At 36.5% G+C, this 22930-nt stretch overlaps 1 protein-coding gene across 50 annotated transcripts in view; it reads left to right on the top strand.

The window, feature by feature from the left end:
- Positions 1–22930, top strand: part of ANKRD36C (ankyrin repeat domain 36C) — a 157824-nt gene that overhangs the window by 50593 nt on the left and 84301 nt on the right. For 45 of the 50 annotated variants that reach the window (XM_050755278.1, XM_050755294.1, XM_050755295.1 and 42 more), the window contains 13 exons: positions 274–313; positions 2437–2465; positions 2560–2632; positions 5933–5961; positions 6051–6123; positions 12433–12461; positions 12558–12630; positions 14330–14358; positions 14453–14525; positions 16189–16217; positions 16312–16384; positions 18044–18072; positions 18167–18239. In XM_050755278.1, coding sequence (XP_050611235.1) covers positions 274–313; positions 2437–2465; positions 2560–2632; positions 5933–5961; positions 6051–6123; positions 12433–12461; positions 12558–12630; positions 14330–14358; positions 14453–14525; positions 16189–16217; positions 16312–16384; positions 18044–18072; positions 18167–18239 — 652 coding nt within the window. The remainder of the gene's footprint in view (positions 1–273; positions 314–2436; positions 2466–2559; positions 2633–5932; positions 5962–6050; positions 6124–12432; positions 12462–12557; positions 12631–14329; positions 14359–14452; positions 14526–16188; positions 16218–16311; positions 16385–18043; positions 18073–18166; positions 18240–22930) is intronic. The other 5 variants (XM_050755305.1, XM_050755282.1, XM_050755272.1 and 2 more) reach the window with 4 other exon arrangements.

Raw genomic sequence — 22930 nt, 5'->3', positions numbered from 1 at the left:
TAGAAATAACTGTTACTGCCTTTGTGCTGTCACTGTATTTTTTTGACTTGAATTGCAGAAATAATGAATTGTGTCTTTCTGCTTTTGTTTGTTTTTATGAAGTTCTTTTTTCACTTGATAAATAAGTAAAATTAGTATTTTATTCATATTATCAGATTTTCCAGGATAGACCTTATGAATTTATAGACCCAGAAAATGTTTCTTGGATTACTGACTGATGGAGTAGGAAACACAACATTTTCTGAAGATTTTTTTTTTTTTTTTTTTAACTAGGAAGAAAAATCACTATCAGCAACTGGAGAAGAAGCAAATGGTATTGGTATTATAAAAAGTGCTCCACGAGAGCAATCAAATAATGATAATGTTATTTTTTTGTGTACAAAAAAAGGTGGTGAAGTAGTGAATATAGCTGAATAATTTTCTATGCTTTAATATAATTTTTGAAAATAAATATAATTTATATATAATTTAAAATAAATTTGAAATTAAATTACTTGTTACATTTCATTAAATTATAAACCTAATTTTAATTAAATTATAAATATAATTTATTAATTTTTATAGCAAATATAATTTAATTTAAACATACTTTTTCTTAAAACTTTGGTGAACATTTAAACTTGTAGATCAAAATATAACATTCGTTGTTGAGAAGTGGACGTTAGATTTACAAAAAAAAATGTGAGGTGGGATAGTGTAAATTAAGAAAGCAGCTGAGTAGGTTATTTGGAGGTTTCTGATGAGGAAACTTGAGGGAACTCACTTTATGTAGACTCAGTATATTCCCACTCAAAGAGAAGAGTAAATTATTGCTGCTTTGGAGCTTACTGGAAGCAGAGGATAGAAGAATGACAGGAAACCACAGGAACTCGTTTATTCTCTCTGCAGGAGTTACACATCAATGATATGTGCTTCATTCATGTTTGTTAGTGAATGGGATGCACTTGGATATCAAAACATTGACTGTTTTTTTTTTAAATGCTGTTTTTGATGTAAATAGCCATTGTATAAAAGTACCTCAGAGACTGCTATGCTATAGCATATCACATTGACTTTAGAAAAAAACAAATGAGAAATTTATTTCTTGAGTACTAAAAGTGTAACTATCAATAATCATGGCAAAGATTTTGATATATAAAGGTTGATTGAGCCAGGTGCAGTGGCTCACAGCTATAATCCCAGCACTTTGGGAGGCTGAGGTGGGCGGATGACGAGGTCAGGAGACGGAGACCATCCTGGCTAACATGACGAAACCCAAACTCTACTAAAAATACAAAAAAATAGCCAGGCATGGTGGCATGTGCCTGTAGTCCCAGCTACTAGGGAGGCTGAGGCAAGAGAATCTCTTGAACCCGGGTGGCGGAGGTTGACTGTGAGCCGAGATTGTGCCGCTGCACTCCAGCCTGGGCAACAGAGCAAGACTCCGTATCAAAAAAAAAAAAAAAAAAAAAGGTTGATAATTATGAAAAAAAGTCAATGGTGATTCAGAGATTTTGGTTACATTTTTTTAAATGAAAATCTGAGTACTCATTAGTTATTTGATGTGTAATGTATACATTTTTTGCATAAGTGAATGAAAAAATGGCAAGAGAACTAAAGTTGAGAATCCAGAAGTTGAAAAAATACCAGAAATCTTCATGATTGTGGATAACATGAGTATGGAAACGATTCTTGTCCAAGTAGACATCTGAACTAATGACTGAGAGCACTTCCTGCCAGCAGAAGCGAATGATACTTTTTTTTTTTGAGACGGAGCCTCGTTCTGTCACCCAGGCTGGAGTGCAGTGGCGTGATCTCGGCTCACTGTGAACTCCGCCTCCCGGGTTCACGCCATGCTCCTGCCTCAACCTGCCAAGTAACTGGGACTACAGGCGCCCGTCACCATGCCCGGCTAACTTTTTGTATTTTTATTGGAGACGGGGTTTCACCATGTTGGCCAGGATGGTCTCGATCTCCTGACCTCGTAATCCGACCACCTCGGCCTCCCAAAGTGCTGGGATTACAGGCGTGAGCCACCACACCCGGCCGCAGATGATACATTTTCATCACTCTCATTGCAACTTCATAGTTTCTAACATTTATTCTTCTGGGGTCCTATTTGGTTTTCTCATTCGACATCACTTTTTTTTTGGCTTCTTTCAGCAAATTCATATTGGTAGAAATACTTTTCTATGTTACTTGCAGTCATGTGAAACCTAATCTCACCCTTGCAACCTAGACTGCATGTTTTATAGAATCTATATTGTGATTTTTCATGTGTATATTCCTGTCATGTTTGTGTGCTAACCAAAACAAGAGCAAAGCAACCTGAAGCCTAATAGGTAACAATTTCAAGGGCAAGCATGAAGATTTCAGCTGGATACAAACACTGCATGATTGATGGTAGGCTGTGTCATATTTACCTGTAGTCAGTTATGTGTTCCTTTTGCTTTGTAGTGTCTCCTGAGCAAACGCCTTTATTCACGGTAAACTTTACATACGTATTTTCTTTAATTATTAACAAAATGCTCTGTGATATATACATGATATGTTAATCATTATGTTGTCAAACTCATTCAGCATACCGTGGAAGACAGAGATCACATTTCAACTAGATTCTTAGGAAGCATGGATTCACTAACTTCCAGCGAAGGTAAATTTCCCCACTACAGATTTCATTTTAGAAAACGTAGTTGAAAATGTTGAAAATGCTCATAGTTTTTTGATTCTCACTTTTTCCCCAAATGAGATGGAAGGATTTGATGTAAGTATGCTGATGTTCTTGTTAATATCTTTGTTTATAAAATGATATTTAAAGCATAAGGCAGACATTTTACACCGTGAGCTCTAGCCCAAATGCTTTTCCTTTAAAGCTGTCATCATCTAAAGATCCCAGTTTTGAATTCCTGTGCATGTTAGGGATTCGAGGAGGTGTATTTTGAAACTGTAAATATTTTCAGTGCTTCAAAATTGATTGCAATACTCTTCTGTCTTCATCTAGAGAAAAGCTATACCTACCGACGTTACAATTGTTTTAGAACTTCAACTCCTTTATGTCAGTGTTGTTACATTGAGACTCTTTACTTAATCACATCTTCTGATTACCAGATTGAGTTTCTGCGTGTGTATATGTGTGCGTGTATCTCTGATTAAAAGTGAATAAAGTGATTAATCATTCTTTTGTAACTCTTTGGTAGATATAGTGTTTTAAAACAATGAATCTGAGCTGTTTTGGCCTTAGAATCTTTTCTTCTACTGCAATTCATTGCCTACAGGTAACCAACAGCCAGAATGAACACTTTTTACTTTTAAATCACTGCAATGCACATTAAAAATATTTTACAAGATACATGCACTTTCATAGGTAATAAGTAGAATCCATTTTCAAGTATCAAGTCTTCTATACGATTTCACACAGCATACATAATAGCTGCAACTTGACTTTTCTAATCAGTGGTATATATTTCAGATCTATCCAGGTTGACACAATTTGGTCATCTTTGATTTGTTGTATGGTCTTGTGGTATGCCATTTTATGACTGCACCACAATTAATTAAAGTCTCTTCAAGCTGATACAAAATGAATATAGATATGATGACATACCAACATAGATTTGCTTATGTGGTTGCCTTTATTGATTTGTACTATGTAAGAAACTAAATAGAAGTACTTCAGATACCCTGAGTATAGTTTTATACACTGCCATAGCTGTACTGACTGCATTCATTACCCCCTAGAGCCATGTTTTTCCATCATGCTATGACTCTGAAACTCCAGTGTATGCTTTTCAGAGAATGACATTGGAAAGAAGAAATGGCCAAAGTATCATTGATGCCTTGGTTTCCTTACATGGGAAGGTTGATGTTGAACTCTAGGAATGATCAAATCACAATTTAGAACCCCTTTGTTGAGCCCTGGAAAGGGTTGCCGGATGTCAAATGATAAATAGCATCCAGGTGAAGAGATGCTCTATAACGCCTCACCGCTGTGTTTCCTTGCATTTTGTCCTGTTCTGAAAACTTTAAATACATGAATTTTTTGGTAGAAATGAAAATCTTTCGATTTATATATTTGTTTCTGTCTCGTGGCACTCTGATCTCTTTGAATCTGGCAAGGATCTAGCCTTGTTTTATTTATACCAGCAAGCAGTGTTGTCACTTAATGCTCTTTTTCATGTAAATGACTGACATTTTACCAAGTCTTCACAAGAGATTTCTGAAGATGTTGCTGCATTGAGCAGAGACTATGTCATTGTAATTGCAGAAGTTTTTAAACTAAGTAGTTCAATAAAATTTTAGAGCCTGTTTTTCTGGAACACGTAACACACATAATGGTGTAATGTGTATTTCACCATAAGTTAGCTTCACAAAAATTTTGTGTACATAAAAGTGTTTATATCCAAAGAGATTCTTATTTACTGCTCAGTAATCTCTCGTGTAGAAGAAAATATATAACATAGTTTGCTGAGACTTTGATAATAACCCCTAGTATAAAATAAAGCCATGAAGATAAAATGAGACTTGATATGATACTCAGTGAAACTGATGTGAGTGAATAGAAACTATGAAACAGTGTGTCTGTGGGAGAGAGGAGGACATGGGGCTGCTATTGTGAAGAAGGAATTTGTACAAGTTAGTCCAGTTTCTGTAACTTTTCATATTCTAATAAAGGAAAACCATATCTTCTTATTTATAAAAATGAGATTTTACGGGTTTGATCACAGGGGTGGTGAGAATAATGAAGAACAAAATGTGGAAGGCAAAGAATGAAAACCAGATAGTGAGATTAGATTTATCAACAGAAAAGAGTGCAAGTGGGGTGGGATGGTGTAAATAAAGGTAGCAGCTGGCTAGGTGTTTGGGGGTTTCTGATGAGGAAACCTGAGATAACTCACTTTATGTGGACCTAGTATATTCGTACTCGAATGGAATATTGGATTATTGTTGCTTCAGAGCTTACTGGAAACAGAAGGTGAAAGATTAAGAGTAAACCACAGGGACTCAATTTTTCTGTCTATGGGGTCACACATCGACAATAGGATAGGTGCTTCATGTTAGCAAAATGAGATGCACTACATATCAAACTGACTGTAGAAGCAAAACAATCAAGAAATATATTTCTTAAGTATTAAAATGTAACTGTCAATAATCATGGCAAAGATTTTGATTTTGATATATAAAAGGTGATTAACATTAAAACAGCCTCTGATGATTCAATGATTTTGTTTAGATTTGTTTTATGGGAATCCAATTACACATTAGGTATTTGGAGTGTAATGTATGCATTTTTTGCATAAGTGAATGAAGAGATGGCAGGAGGGCTAAAGTTGAGAATCCGGGAAATGGAAAAACACCAGAAGCCTGCATGACTGTGGACAACATGAGTATTTTTGTTAACTATTCTTCTGTATGTAGATACCTCAACTAATGAACTCAGAATACATTCTGCAAGCAGAAGTGAATGATACATTTTAATGAAATTGATAGTTTTTAAGTTAGAGGACAAAATGAAGAACAGGAGAACTATTGTATTATACTATAAAAGGTTCTTGGGTGATTTCTTCAGGGTACACCATAGCGTTCTACCATGGGCTTTGACATTTATCCTTCTGGGGTCCTATTTGGTCCTTTCATTTGACATCACGTTTTTTGGCTTCAGTTAACAGGATCACATTGGTAGAAGTACTTTTCTGTGTTAGTTGTAGTCATGTGAAATCTAATCTCTCTCTCGAAATCTGGACTACATGTTTTATGAAACCTATATTATGATTTCCATATATTCCTGTCATGTCTGTATGCTAACCAAAACAATAGCAAAAGCAACCCAGAGCCTAATAGGTAACAGTTTCAAGACCAAGCATGAAGATTTCAGCTGGTTACAAACACTACATAGTGGATGGTGGGCTGTGTCATATTTACACGTACTTAATTATGTGCCCCTTTTGCTTTGTAGGATCTTCTGAGCGACCTCCTTTATCCACGGTAAACAAATATATTTTCATCTTTAATTAAAAAAATGCCTTGTGATATATACATGATATATTAATCATTATGTTGTAAAACCCATTCAGCTTACCCCAAAAGAAGCAGATCCCAGTTCAAAAGTAGCCATAAGACGGAAGGATTCACCACCTCCAGGAAAAGGTAAATTTGCCAATATAAATTTCATCTGGAAAGAAGGACATGAATATATTGGAAATGTTCGTAGTCTTCTGATTCTTCTTTTACCCGAATAAGATAGAAGGATTTGATCTAAATGATGCTGATGCTCTTGTTAGTGTTTATGCTTATAAAATGATAGTTACAAGAATAAGAAAACGGAATTTTAAAAATGTAAGCTCTAGCTCAGATGCTTTGCCTTTTAGGTTGTGATAAAGATCCCAATGTGGAATTTGTATGCATGTTAGGAGTTCAAGGAGGTGAATTTTGAAACTAAATATTTTTCAGTGCTTCAATTTCTGGTTTCCTATACTGTTCTTTACCTAGAGAAAAGCTATACCTGCTGACATCACAATTGTGTTAGAACTTCAACTCCTTTATGTTGGTATTGTCACATTGAGAATCTTTGAATCTTCACCCAATCACATGCTCTGATTACCAGCTTGAATTTCTGCACGTGTATGTGCTTGTGTGCTTTCGTTTGTGAGTTTGGGTATGTGTGATACCTCTGATTCTGGAAAATGAATGAAGTCATTAATCATTTTTTGGTGACTCTTTGGTAGATACATGGTTTTAAAGCAGTGATTCAGAGCTGTTTTGGAAAATGATTCTGATTTTGGAAAATGAATAAAGTCACTAATCATTTTTTCGTGACTCTTTGGTAGATACAGGGTTTTAAAGCACTGATTCGGAGCAGTTTTGGCCTTAGAATCTTTTATACTACTACAATTCATTGCCTACTGGTAACCAACAACCTGAATTAATGTTGGTTTGTTTGTTTTGTATTATACTTTAAATTCTGGGATACATGTGAAGAACATGCAGGTTTGTTACATAGGTATACATGTGCCATGGTAGTTTACTGTACCCATCAACCTGTCAGCTACATCAGGTATTTCTACGAGTGCTGTCCCTCCCCTAGGATCCTACATCCCTGACAGGCTCTGGTGTGTGATGATCCCCTCCCTGTGTCCATGTGTTCTCATTGTTCAACTCCACTTATGAGTAAGAAAATGCAGCATTTGGTTTTCTTTTCCTGTGTGTGTTTGCTGAGAATGATGGTTTTTCAGGCTTCATCCATGTCCTTGCAAAGGACATGAACTCATCCTTTTTTATGGCTGCATAGTATTCCATGATGTGTATATGCCATATTTTCTTTATCCAGTTTATCACTGATGGGCATTCGAATTGGTTCCATTGTGAATAGTGCTGCAATAGACATACGTGTGCATGTGTCTTTATAGTAGAATGGTTAATCTTTGGGGTATATACTCAGTAATGGGATTGCTAGGTCAAATGGTATTTCTGGTTCTAGATCCTTGAAGAATCACCACACTGTCTTCCACAATGGTTGAAATAATTGACACTCCCATCAACAATGTAAAAGTGTTCCTATTTCTCCACTTCCTCTCCAGCATCTGTTGTCTCCTGACTTTTTAATGATTGCCATTCTAACTGGCATGATCCGGTATCTCATTGTGGTCTTGATTTGCATTTCTCTAATGATCAGTGATGAGGAGCTTTTTTTTTCCATATGTTTACTGGCTGAATAAATGTCTACTTTTGAGCATGTCCTTCACCCACTTTTTGAAGAGGTTGTTTGTTCTTTTCTGGTAAATTTGTTTAGGTTCCTTTTAGATTCTGGATATTAGCCTTTTGTCAGATGGAGAGATTGCAAACATTTTCTCCTGTTTTGTAGGTTGCCTGTTCACTCTGATCATAGTATTGGAAGTTCTGGCTAGGGTAATCAGGCAAGAGGAAAAAATAAAGGGCATTCAAATAGGAAGGAAGGAAGTCAAATTGTCTCTGTTTGCAGATGACATGATTGTATATTTAGAAAACCAAATCATCTCAGCCCCAAATCTGCTTCAGCTGATAGGCAACATCAGCAAAGTCTCAGGATACAAAATCAGTGTGCAAAAATCACAAGCGTTCTTATACACCAATAAAAGATGAACAGCCAAATCATGAGTGAACTCCCATTCATAATTGCTACAAAGAGAATAAAATACCTAAGAATACAACTCACAAGGGATGTGAAAGACCACTTCAAGGAGAACTACAAACCACTGCTCAAGGATGTAAGAGAGGACACAAACAGATGGAAAAATATTCCATTCTCATGGATAGGAAGAATCAATATTATGAAAATGGCCACACTGCCCAAAGTAATTTATAGGTTCAATGCTATAGACTACCATTGACTTTCTTCACAGAATTAGAAAAAACTACGGAAATTTCATATGGAATCAAAAAAGAGCCCATATAGCCAAGACAATCCTAAGCAAAAAGAACAGAACTAGAGGCATCACACTTCCGAACAGAAAACTATACTACAAGGCTATAGTAATGAAAACAGCGTGGTATGGGTACCAAAACAGATATAAGGACCAATGGAACAGAACAGAGGTCTCAGAAATAACACCATACATTTACAACCATCTGATCTTTGACAAACCTGAGAAAAAACAAGCAAGGGAAAAGATTGCCTGTTTAATAAGTGGTGTTGGAAAAACTGGCTAGCCTTATGCAGGAAACTGAAACTGGACCCCTTCCTTACACCTTATACAAAAATTAACTCAAGACAAATTAAAGACTTAAACTTTTAAGAAAGACCTAAAACCATAATAACCCTAGAAGAAAACCTGGGCAATACCATTCAGGACATTGGCATGGGCAAAGACTTCATGACTAACACACCAAAAGCAATGGCAGCAAAAGCCAAAATTGACAAATGGGATCTAATTAAACTAAGGAACTTGTGTAGTTTTATTTGGGAGTGTGCATGGGGTACCTCTGAGTTTTAAAAATGAAGAAAGTAAGTAGTCATGCCTTGCTGACTCTTTGGTAGACGCAGTCTTTTAAAACAGTGATTCTGAGCTGTTATGGTCTTAGGGTTTTTAATACTACTAAAACTTACTGCCGACATGTAACCAAGAGCTTGATTTAAATAAAAAAAAAAAGAAAGAAAGAAATCACCCAAATGCACTTTAAAAACCTCTTGCCACATGTGTGCACGTTCATAGATAACATGTAGAACTTGATTTTGTGTATTAAAAACTTGTAGAAAAGTTCAGGCAGTGCACAAAATGACTGCAACTTGGTCTTTGTAAAATCAGTGATATATATTTCAGATCTACATACATTGACCCAGTGACGTATTTCTTGATTTATTGTATGATCTCATGATATGCCATGTGATGACTACAGCACATTATGCTCTCTTCATGCTGATATCATGTAGACTTAAATATGATGACATACCAACATAGATGTGCTTACGTGGTTGCTTTTATTGATTTGTACTATATTAGAAATGAAGCAGAAATAATGGAAATCCTAGCAAGCATAACTGTATCTCTCCCATGGCTGTGTTGATTGCACCTGTTTCCCCCTTAAAGCATGTCTTTTTGACATGTCATAACCCTGAGAAAATTCAGTGTGTGCTTTTCAGAGAATGACAGTAAGGAGTAGAAATAGCCAACAAAGTGTTACTTGTCCTCTCGGCTCCCCTTCATGAATGTTAAACTCAAAACTACTCAGGTCACAATTTAGAACCCCTTTGTTGATCCCTATAGAGTGTTCCCGGATGTCAAATGACAGGCTCTTAATGAAGAAACACCCTGTAAAAGTGTATTGCTCTGGTTTTTGTGTGTGAATGTGTGTGTGTGTGTGTGTATTTTTTTCTCTCCTGAAAACTGTAAATAGAATAATTTTCATTACAAATGAAAATATTCCTGTTCCATATTTATTTCCCGTCTAATGTACTTTGCTCTTCTTGAATCTAGTAAGGATCTCAGCTTGTGTTATTTATACCTTCAAAAAATTATGTCAACACTTCATTTTTCATGTCAATTACTGACATGTTTTCAAGTCTTCACATGTTATTTCTGAAGATTTTGGTGCATCAAGGAGAGACAGTGTCATTGTAGTTAAAGAAGTTTTTGAATAGTTTATATTCAATAAAATTTCAGAGCTTGTTTCTCTGGAAAGCATAGACATAGTGGCGTTATGGGTAGTTAAACATAAAATAGCTCTACAAAGTGTTGTGTACATAAAAGTGTTCATATCTTGAAAGATTCTAATTTACTGCTCAGTACTGTCTCCTGGAGAGGAAAATAGGTAAGATAGGCTCCTGAGCCTATGATAATAACTCATAATATGAAGTGAAAACATAGAGACAAAATGAGAGGTGATAGATACTCAAACCGATGTGAGTGAAGAACAGCTGTGAAACAAGAGTGTCTATGGGAGAGAGGAGGTCATGGGACTGCTTTTGTGAAAAAGGAATTTGTACATGTTAGTCAAGTGTCTAACACATTTAACATTTTAATAAAGTAAAATCTTATCTTCCTGTGTGTCAGTATGGGATTGTACAGATGTCACAATGCAGTGGTGGTGAGAATAATGAAGAAACGAATGTGGAGGTCAAAGAATGAAGTCCACCAATATGGACATTAGATTTATGAATGAAAAGCAGTATATGTCAAATTGGGCAGGAGTAAACAAAGAAAGCAGCTAGCTAGGTAGAATGGAGGTTTCTGATGAGGAGACTGGTGGGAAGTCACTTAATTGAAAGCAGAAGTTAGAAGGATGAGGGTGACCCACAGGGTCTCATTTCTTCTCCGTAGAAGTTTTGCATATCAATGATATGTGCTTCGTTCACATCAGTTAGCATATTGGGATGCAGTTTAATCTGGAAAAAATGTGGTTTTTTTTTGTTTGTTTCTTATTAGGAAGCTGTGTTTGCTGAGTAGTTATTTCATAAAAGAACCTGAGAGACCCCTATAGTGTATCATATAAAACTAGATTTAGAAAAAAGGAATCAAAGAATACATTTTTAGAGTATTAAATGGATAACTGCCAATAATCATGGCAATCATGACACATATATATATGCATTATGTCATATTGGTTGGTTATTTATAAGAAAAGAAGTCTCTAGTGATTTAGAAACTTTGTTTAGTTTATTTTCATAAGAATCTATGAAAATCTACACATTATTTCATTGATGTGTATGTTTTGGCAAAAGTGGACGAAGAGACAGGGAGAAGGCCAAACTGCTGAATCCAGGATATGTAAAAATATCAGGAGCCTTCATGAGTATAAAGAAAATGATTTTTTAAATTATGACTCTAAGATTAAGTGGACTCACTTCAGATGCATTTAGAATATTTGCGTAAAGGATGATTTGATTTTGGCTGCTCCAGGAACTACTGGAAGCAGGAAAGAATGATGGAATTGGGATAAACCACAGTGACTCATTACTCCTCCTTGTTACTACTGGGCGTCAGAGGTGTATGTTTTGTTGATATTAGTTATTCAAATGAGATAAACGTGAATATGCATACGTTGGCTTTGTTTTTCAAGAAGCTAACTATTGGATAAAATAGCTATTTAATAAAAATTCTCTAGAGAATAACATGAGACTTCAACCAGACTATTTTGGAAATGAAAATAATGTTGAATTCATTACTTGACTCCCAAATGTTTATTTTCAGTGAATATTGGAGTGATTTCCAAATGTAAAAGTTTATTCATATCTAATGCTCGTAGCAACTTTATTTTGTATAAGTATGTTAAATTTGGTAATTTATTATACTTTTTGATGAGGTTTATTTATTATACCTTGTTGTCATGAGTGGATGAAGAAACTTTCAGAAGCTAAACTAGAAGATACAAGAGATGTAGGCACATTATTACACCATATGGGTGTGAGAAATAATGAATATTACATACTAGAATTCATCAAACATATATCCAAGCTGATTAAGTTAGGACATTTCCACTGAAGAGACGTGAAGTGTACATTCAACTGAAGTGTCATTGTAATTGTGTACCTTCTCAGTTATCGATCAAGTTAAAGAGCATGATGAATGTTTGCAGTAAAATGGTCTAAATCATTCTGATATCTTGCATGAAAGACATGTGGGCACATGTACCACCTGCTTTGACATTGATTCCCATGTGTATGAGTTGCTCTCTGATTTTAGATCACATTTGTCCTCATCATTCAGCATATCCACATTGATATTGACATGGTTTTATTTTAGTTTTAGACATACGACAAGTCATATTACGTTTGAAATTGTCAGAGTATATTTCTTGAAGCCTGTATTCCTATTTTCTTCAGTGTATTTCCTTCACATTTAGTCCCAAGAAACAAAGTATAAAACATCAAAGCCTACACTATTACAGGCAGGAGGATACAGCTTGAAGCTAACACAGGATGAGTGTATGGATTATATTATCATATTTACATATGATTGACTCTGTATCCCTTTTGCTTTTCAGTGTCTTCTGAGAAACAACCAGCCTGTAAGGTAACTAAACTCTCATTTATATTTTGAACTATTATATTTGTACAGTCTATTAAACATACTTTATGTATTGATAATTTTGTTTCAAATACCATTTAGGTTACAAGTGACCAGAATGATTCTATTTTGAATATCGCCACAGAAATAAAGGATGGACAAAAATCTGGGACAGGTAATTTAGCAATACATGTTCGATGTCATGTTCACTCAAGATAGAAGAGAATGTCTCTTCCCCGAATGAATTAGTGGGGGGGTGGCCCCTTGAAGCTGCACGTTCCAATTCAGCACTTCTGAGATTGTGCACTTGAAATAAGTACTCAGGTGCTGCAGTTGCTGCTGATGCTTGGCCATGATCTGAGTAGCAAGATTATAGACTTCCCTATATTGAAATTGGGAAGAAGTACTATTGGAGAGCACTTCAAGACATAACGGGCTGAGGGGACAACTTAATTTTGCTTTAATTCTACAGCATGTTTTCATCAAGAGGGGAATAAGAAAGAGATGAAGTAATAAATATTATAGACGTCAAACCGTATTGCGAAAAGCAGAGGGAAGAAGTGATTGTAATAACCCATACACACTGTAGAAGGACAGCTAATGATACCACAGATGTAGCAATTATTTTCCTCAAGGAAGAGGGATTGTGAGGCAGGAAGAAGGAAAAAGAAGATGTTATTTATGTAATTTTGGTGTTTCTGCTAAGGAAATCTGAGTGAACTCACTTCAGATGCATTTGGAATATTTGCATAAAAGAAGATTTGATTGTGGCTGCTCCAGAAACTATTGGAAGCAGGAAACAATGAGAGAATTGGGAAAAACCACACTGACTCATTACTCCTCTTTGTTACTATTGGGCATCAGAGAAATGTGTTTTGTTGATTTCAGTTATAAAAAAGATAAACTTGAATATGAACACATTGGCTTCATTGTTCAAAAAGCTCACTTTTGAATAAAATGGCTATTAAATGAAAATTCTTTGGAGATCATCATGATTCTCCAAACAAGACTATTTTGAAAGGAAAAATAATGTTGAATTCATTAATTGACTCCTAAAATGGTCATTGTTAATGAATTTTGGAGTGATTTCTGAATTAAAAGCTTATTAATATCTAATGCTTGTAGCAGTTTTATTTTGGATATGTATGTCAAAATTGATAATTGATGATATTTTTTATTGAGATTCGTGTACTATACTTTGTTGCCAGGAGTAAATGAAGAAACTTTTGGAAGGCTAAACTAGAGAACACAAGAAATGTAGGCAAATTATTACACTATGTGGATCTGAGAAATAATGAATATTATCTACTAGGACTGACCAAACATATATCCAAGCTGAACAAGTTAGGACATTTCCACTGAAGAGACGTGAAGTGTACCTTCACATGAAGTGTCACTATAATTGTGTACTTTCTCAGTTATCGATCAAGTTAAAGAGCATGATGAATGTTTGCAGTATAATGGTCTAAATCATTCTGATATCCTGCATTGAAAGACATGTGGGTGCATGTACCACCTGCTTTGACATTGATTCCCATGTGTATGAGTTGCTCTCTGATTTTAGATCACATTTGTCCTTATCACTCAGCATATCCACATTGATATTGACATGGTTTTATTTTAGTTTTAGACATATGATAAGTCATATCACGTTTGAAATTGTCAGTGTATATTTCTTGAAGCCTGTATTCCTATTTTCTTCAGTGTATTTCTGTCATGTTCCAGTCTCCATACACAAAGTAGAAAATATCAAAGCCTACACTAATACAGGCAGGAGGATACAACTTGATGCTAATATGCTATCCATGCATGAATATATGGATAACATTATCATATTTACATATGATTGATTATGTATCCCTTTTGCTTTTCAGTGTCTTCTGAGAAACAACCAGCCTTGAAGGTAATTAAACTCTCATTTATATGTTGAACTATTAACTGTATAGTCTATGAAACCTACTTTATGTATTGATTATTGTGTTTCAAATCCCATTCAGGCTACAAGTGAAAAGAATGATTCTGTTTCGAATATAGCCACAGAAATAGAGGAGGGACCAACATCTGGGACAGGTAATTTTGCAAAACACATCTAATGTCATGTTCAATCAAGGTAGAAGAGAACTTCCCTTCCCAGAATAAATCAGTGAGGAGTTCATCTAAGCTGCATGTTCTGATTCAGCACGTCTGAGATTCTTCATTTGTAGTGAGTTCTCAGGTGACCCTGATGCTGCTGGTCGTTGGCCATGATCTGAATAGTAAGATTATAGACTTCTCTACATTGAAATTGGAAAGAAGAACCATTGGAGAGCAGTTCGACACATACCAGGCTCAGGGAACAGCATAATTTTGCTTTAATTTTACAGCATGTTTCCATCAAGAGGAGAAGGAGAATGAGCTGAAGTATTAGATATTATAGGCATCATATCGTATTCTTATAAACAGAGGGAAAACTGATCCTAATAACTCCATAAACACTGTAAAATGAGAACTAATGTGACCACTGATGTATCAATTATTTTCCTCGAAGAAGAGGGATTGTGAGGCAGGAAGGATGGAAAAGAAGAAGGTATTTATGTAATTTTGGGTTTTCTGCTGAGGAAACCTGAGTGAACTCATTTCAGATGCATTTGGAATATTTGCATAAAAGAAGATTTGATTTTGGCTGATCCGTGAGCTACAGGAAGCAGGAAACAGTGCTACAATTGGGATAAACCACAGTGACTCATTACTCCTCTTTGTTACTATTAGTCATCAGAGATACATGTTTTGTTGATTTTAGTTATAAAAAATGAGATAAATTTGAGTATGAATACATTGCCTTCCTTGTTCAAGGAGCTAACTCTTGGATAAAATAGCTATTTAATGAAACTTCTTTAGAGAATAGTATGATACTCTTAAGAAGACTATTTTAGAAACAAAAATTATGTTGAATTCTAATTAACTCCTAAAATGGTCATTTTCAATGAATATTAGAGTGATTTCTGAATGTAAAACTTACTAATGTCTAATGCTTGTTTCAGTTTTACTTTGTAGAAGTATGTCAAAATGGATAATTGATGATATTTTTATTGAGGCTAATATATTATGCTTTGTTGCCATGAGTGGATGAAGAAATTTTCGGAAGGCTAAACTAGCAGATACGAGAAACTCAGGCAAATTATTACACCACATGGGTGTGAGAAATAACGAGTATTATCTACTAATTTCAGGACACATATATCCAAGCTGATCAATTTAGGACACTTCCACTGAAGAGACGTGAAGTGTCATTGTAATTGTGTGCCTTCCCAGTTATCGGACGAGTTAAAGAGCGTGATGAATGTTTGTAGTATAATTATGTAAATCCTTCTGATTTCCTGCATGAAAGACATGAGGGATCGTGTACCACCTGCTTTGACATTGATTCTCAGGTGTATGAGTTGCTTCACTGATTTAGGTCACATTTGTCCTCATCACTCGGCATATCCACATCGATATTGACACGATTTTATTTTAGTTTTAGACAAATGAAAATCATACAAGTTTGCAATTGTAAGGGTATATTTCATGAAGCCTGTGTTCCCTTTTGTCAGTGTATTTCTGTCATGTTCCAGTCCCCAGACACAAAGTAGCAAACATCAAAGCCTACACTAATGCAGGCAGGAGGATACGGCTTGATGCTAACACTGCATGAATGTATGGATAATTTATCATATTTACATACGAGTGATTATGTATCCCTTTTGTTTTTCAGTGTCTTCTCGGAAACAACCAGTCTTGAAGGTAATTAAATTTTCATTTATATTTTGAACTAGTAAATGCAGAGTCTATGAAACATACTTTATTTATTGATTATTTTATTTCAAATTCCGTTCAGGTTACAAGTGACGAGAAAGATTCTGTTTCAAATATAGCCACAGAAATAAAGGATGGACAACAATCTGGGACAGGTAATTCTGCAAAACACATTTAATGTCATGTTCAGTCCAGATAGAAAAGAACGTCTCTTCCCCAAATAAATCAACAGGAGACTCGTCCAAGCTGCACATTCTGATTCAGCAGGCCTGAGATTCTTCATATGTAATAAGTTCTTGGGTGACACCGATGCTGTTGGTCTTGGACATGATCTTCACAATAAGATTATAGACTTCCACACATTGAAACTGGGAAGAAGAAACATTGGAGAGCAGGGCAAGACATAAGGGACTCAGGGGACAGATAATTTTGCTTTAATTCTGCAGCATATTTTCACCAAGGGTGGAAGGAGAAAGAAATGAAGTATAGATTTTACAGACATCACACCGTACTGTTAAAGACAAGACAGAAAAGTGATCGTAATAACTCGTGGACACTAGAACGAGAAGTAACGAGACCACTGATGTAGCAATTAGTTTCCCCAAGGAAGAGGGACTGTGAGGCAGGAAGGAGGGAAAAGAAGAAGTTATTTATGTAATTTTGGGATTTCTGCTGAGGAAACCTCAGTGAATTCACTTCAGATGCATGTAGCATATTTGCAGAAAGGAGATTTGATTTCACAGCTCCTGGAACTACAGGATGCAGGAAAGAATGCTAGAATTAGGATAAACCACAATGACTAGTTACTCCCCTTTGTTACTATTAGGCATCAGACTTACATGTTTCATTGATTTTAGTTATAAAAATGAGATATGCTTGAATATGAATACCTTGGCTTCTTTGATCAAAGAGGTAACTCTTGGATAAAATCGCTATTTAATGAATATTCTTTAGAGAAGAGCATGATACTCCTAGCAAGACTATTTTAGAAACAAAAATAATGTTGAATTCATCAACTGACCCTTAAAATGGTCATTTTCAATGAATGTTGGTGTGATTTCTGAATGGAAAAGCTTGCTGCTATCCAATGCTTGTAGGAGTTTTATTTAGTAGAAGTATGTCAAAATTAATAATTGATTATGTTCTTTATTGAGGTTTATATATTATACTTTGTTGCCATGAGTGGATGAAGAAATGTTTGGAAGGCTAAACTAGGGAATACAAGAAACTTAGGGGAATTATTACACCACATGGGTGTGAGAAATAATGAATATTATTTACTCAGATTCCAGAAACATATATCCAAGCTGATCAATTTAGGACACTTCCAACTTAAAAGACGTGAAATGTCCATTCAACTAAAGTGTCATTGTAATTGTGTAAGTTCTCAGTTATCAGGCAAGTTAAAGAGCATGATGAATGTTTGTAGTATAATGGTGTAAATCCTTCTGCTTTGTTGCCTGAAAGACATGCAGGATCATGTACCACCTGCTTTGACATTGTTTCTCAGGTGTATGAATTGCTGCTCTGATTTTACATCACATTTCTCCTCATCACTCGCCATATCCATATTGATATAGACATGGTTTTATTTTAGTTTTAGACATATGACTAATCATACCATGTTTGAAATTGTAAGGGTATATTTCGTGAAGCCTGTATTCCTTTTCTTCAGTGTATTTCTAAAGTAGAAAACGTCAAATCCTACACTAATACAGGTAGGAGGATACAGCTTGATGCTGACACCTCATGAATGTATGAATAACATTATCTTATGTACATATGAGTGATTATGTGTCCCTTTTGCTTTTTAGTGTCTTCTCAGAAACAACCAACCTTGAAGGTAATTAAACTCTCATTTATATTTTGAACTAGTAACTGTATAGTCTATGAACTATACTTTATGTATTGATTATTTTGTTTCAAATTCCATTCAGGCTACAAGTGACAAGGAAGATTCTGTTTCGAATATAGCCACAGAAATAAAGGATGCACAAATATCTGGGACAGGTAATTTTGCAATACACATCTAAGGTCATGTTCAATCAAGATAGAAGAGAACTTCCCTTCCCCAAATTGGGAAGAAGAAACACTGGAGAGCTGTTCAAGATATAAGGGGCTCAGGGGACAGCATAATTTTGCTTTAATTCTACAGCATGTTTTCACCAAGAGTGAAAGGAGATAGATTTTACAGACGTCACATCGTACTGCTAAAAACAGGTGGAAAAGTGATTGTAATAAACTGTAGACACTGTAGAACAATAACTAACGAGATTACTGGTGTAGCAATTATTTTCCTCAAGAAAGAGGGATTGTGAGCCAGGAAGGAGGGAAAAGAACTTATTTTTGTAATTTTGAGATTTCTGCTGTAAACCTGAGTGAACTCATTTCAGATGCATTTGGAACATTTGCATAAAAGAAGATTTGATTTTGGCAAATCCAGGAACTGCTGAAAACAGGAAACAATGCTATAATTGCTGTAAACCACACCGACTCATTACTCCTCTTTGTTACTATCAGGCATCACATATACATGTTTTGTTGATTTTAGTTATAAAAATTAGATAAACCTTTGTTTCGTTTGATGTTTGTTGGTTTAAAGTCTATTTTATCAGAGACTAGGTTTGCAACTGCTGCTATTTTTTGTTTTCCATTTGCTTGGTAGATCTTCCTCCATCCCTTTATTTTGAGCCTATGTGTGTCTCTGCCTGTGAGATGGGTCTACTGAATACAGCACACTTATGAGTCTTGAGTTTATCCAATTTGCCAGTCTGTGTCTTTTAATTGGAGCATTTAGCCCATTTACATTTAAGGTTAATATTATTATGTGTGAATTTGATCCTGTCATTATGATATTAGCTGGTTATTTTGCTCATTAGTTGATGTAGTTTCTTCCTAGTGTTGATGGTCTTTACAATTTGGCGTGCTTTTGCAGTGGCTGGTACTGGTTCTTCCTTTCCATGTGTAGTGCTTCCTTCAGGAGCTCTTGTAAGACAGGCCTGGTGGTGACAAAATCTCTCAGCATTTGCTTATCTGTAAAGGATTTTATTTCTTCTTCACTCATGAAGCTTAGTTTGGTTGGATATGAGATTCTAGGTTGAAAATTCTTTTGTTTAAGAATGTGGAATATTGGACCCCACTCTCTTCTTGCTTATAGAGTTTCTGCTGAGAGATCCGCTGTTAGTCTGATGGGCTTCCCTTTGTGGGTGACCCGACCTTTCTTTCTGGCTCCCCTTAACATTTTTTCCTTCATTTCAGCTTTGGCAAATCTGACAATTATGTGTCTTGGAGTTGCTCTTCTCAAGGAGTATCTTTGTGGCATTCTCTGTATTTCCTGAATTTGAATGTTGGTCTGCCTTGCTAGGTTGGAGAAGTTCTCCTGGATAACATCCTGGAGAGTGTTTTCCAACTTGGCTCTATTCTCCCCATCACTTTCAGGTACACCAATCAGACATAGATTTGGTCTTTTCCCATAGTCCCACATTTCCTGGAGGCTTTATTCATTTCTTTTTACTCTTTATTCTCTAAACTTCTTTTCTAACTTCATTTAATTTATTTGATTTTCAGTCACTGATACCCTTTCTTCCACTTGAATGTATTGGCTACTGAAGCTTGTGCATGTGTCATGTAGTTCTTGTGCCATGGTTTTCAGCTCCATCAGGTTATTTCAGGTCTTCACTGTACTGTTTATTGTAGTTAGCCATTCATCTAACCTTTTTTCAAGGTTTTTAGCTTCTTTGCGATGGATTCAAACATTCTCCTTTAGTTTGGAGAAGTTTGTTATTACTGATCGTCTGAAGCCTACTTTTGTCAGCTCATCAAAGTCATTCTCTGTCCAGCTTTGTTCTGTTGCTGGTGAGGAGCTGCATTCCTCTGGAGGAGAAGAGGCACTCTGATTTTTAGAATTTTCAGCTTTTCTGCTCTGGTTTCTCCCCATCTTTGTGATTTTATCCACTTTTGGTCTGTGATGATGGTGACGTACAGATGGGGTTTTGGTGTGGATGTCCTTTCTGTTTGTTAGTTTTCCTTCTAATAGTCAGGCCCCTCAGCTGCAGGTCTGTTGGAGTTTGCTGGAGGTCCACTCCAGACCCTGTTTGCCTGGGTATCACCAGCGGAGGCTGCAGAACAGCAAATATTGCAGAACGGCAAATATTGCTGCCTGATGCTTTCTCTGGAAGCTTCATTTTAGAGGAGCACCTGGCTGTATGAGGTGTCATTCTGCCCCTAGTGGGGGATGTCTCCCAGTTAGGCTACTCAGGTGTCAGGAACCCACCTGAGGAGGCAGTCTGTCTGTTCTCAGATGTCAAACTCTGTGCTGGGAGAACCACTACTGTCTTCAAAGCTGTCAGACAGGGAAATTTAAGTCTGCAGAAGTTTCTGCTGCCTTTTGTTCAGCTATGCCCTGCCCCTAGAGATGGAGTCTACAGAGGCAGGCAGGCCTCCTTGAGCTGTGGTGGGCTCCACCAAGTTCAAGCTTCTGGGCCGCTTACTTTACCTACTCAAGCCCCAGCAATGACAGACAACCCTCCCCCAGCTTCGCTGCCACTTTGCAGTTCGATCTCAGACTACTGTGCTAGCAGTGAGCGACGCTCCGTGGGTGTGGGACACTCTGAGCCAGGTGCGGGATATAATCTCGTGGTGTGTCATTTGCTAAGACTGTTGGAAAAGTGCAGTATTAGGGTGGGAGTGTACCAATTTTCCAGGTACTGTCTGTCACGTCTTCCCTTGGCTAGGAAAGGGAATTCCCAAATCCCTTGCACTTCCCGGGTGAGGTGATGCCCCACCCTGCTTTGGCTCACACTCCGTGGGCCGCACCCACTGTCCAACAAGCCCCAGGAGATTAATCCGGTTCCTCATTTGGCAATGCAGAAAACACCCATCTTCTGCATCACTCATGCTGGGAGCTGTAAATGGGACCTGTTCCTATTTGGTCATCTTGCGAAAAAGGTCAATTCAGCAAGAACAGCTAACTATCCTAAATATATATACACCCAATACGAGAGCACCCAGATTCATAAAGCAAGTCCTTAGAAACTTACAAAGATACTTAGACTCCCACACAATGGTAATGGGAGACTTTAACACCTCACTATCAACATTAGATCAACGAGACAGAAAGTTAACAAGGATATCCAGGACTTGAACTCGGCTCTGCACCAAGTGGACCTAATAGACGTCTACAGAACTCTCCACCCCAAATCAATACAATATACATTCTTCTCAGCACAACATCGCACTTACTCCAAAATGGACCACATAGCTGGAAGTAAAGCACTCCTCAGCAAATGTAAAAGAACAGAAATTGTAACAAACTTGTCTCTAAGACCACAGTGCAATCAAAGTAGAACTCAGGATTAAGAAACTCACTCAACACTATTCACAATAGCAAAGACTTGGAATCAACCCAAATGTCCATCAGTGACAGACTGGATTAAGAAAATGTGGCACATATACACCATGGAATACTATACAGCCATAAAAAAGGATGAGTTTGTGTCCTTTGTAGGGACATGGATGCAGCTGGGAACCATCATTCTCAGCAAACTATCGCAAGAACAGAAAACCAAAGACCACATGTTCTCACTCATAGGTGGGAACTGAACAATGAGATCACTTGGACTTGGGAAGGGGAACATCACACACCGGGACCTATCATGGGGAGGGGGGAGGAAGGAGGGATTGCATTGGGAGTTATACCTGATGTAAATGACGAGTTGATGGGTGCTGATGAGTTGATGGGTGCAGCACACCAACATGGCACAAGTATACATATGTAACAAACCTGCACATTATGCACATGTACCCTAGAACTTAAAGTATAATAATAATAATAATAATAAAAAGAAACTCACTCAAAACCGCTCAACTACATGGAAACTGAACAACTTGCTCCTGAATGACTACTGGGTAAATAATGAAATGAAGGCAAAAATAAAGATGTTCTTTGAAACCAATGAGAACAAAGATACAGCATACCAGAATCTCTGGGACACATTTAGAGCTGTGTGTAGAGGGAAATTTATAGCACTAAATGCCTACATGAGAAAGCAGGAAAGATCTAAAATTGACACCCTAACATCACAGTTAAAAGAACTAGAGAAGCAAGAGCAAACACCTTCAAAAGCTAGCAGAAGGCAAGAAATAACTAAGATAAGTTCAGAACTGAAAGAGATAGAGACACAAAAAACACTTATCAATGAATCCAGGAGCTGGTTTTTTGAAGAGATCAACAAACTTGATAGACCACTAGCAAGACTAATAAAGAAGAAAAGAGAGAAGAATCAAATAGACATAATAAAAAAATGATAAAGGGGGTATCACCACCAATCCCACAGAAATACAAACTACCATCAGAGAATACTATAAACACTTCTAGGCAAATAAACTGGAAAATCTAGAAGAAATGGATAAATTCCTGGACATATACACCCTCCCAAGACTAAACTAGGAAGAAGCTGAATTCCTGAATAGACCAATAACAGGCTCTGAAATTGAGGCAATAATTAATAGCCTACCAACCAAAAAAAGTCCAGGACCAGATGGATTTGCAGCTGAATTCTACCAGAGGTACAAAGAGGAGATGGTACCATTCCTTCTGGAACTATTCCGATCAATAGAAAAAGGGGGAATCCTCCCTAACTCATATTATGAGGCCAGCATCATCCTGATACCAAAACCTGGCAGAGACACAACAAAAAAAA

This window comes from Macaca thibetana, chromosome 13, assembly GCF_024542745.1.
Source record: "Macaca thibetana thibetana isolate TM-01 chromosome 13, ASM2454274v1, whole genome shotgun sequence".
Taxonomy (NCBI): domain Eukaryota; kingdom Metazoa; phylum Chordata; class Mammalia; order Primates; family Cercopithecidae; genus Macaca; species Macaca thibetana.
The sequence above is the reverse complement of the archived record's forward strand: the minus strand, read 5'-3'. Positions and strand labels throughout refer to the sequence as shown.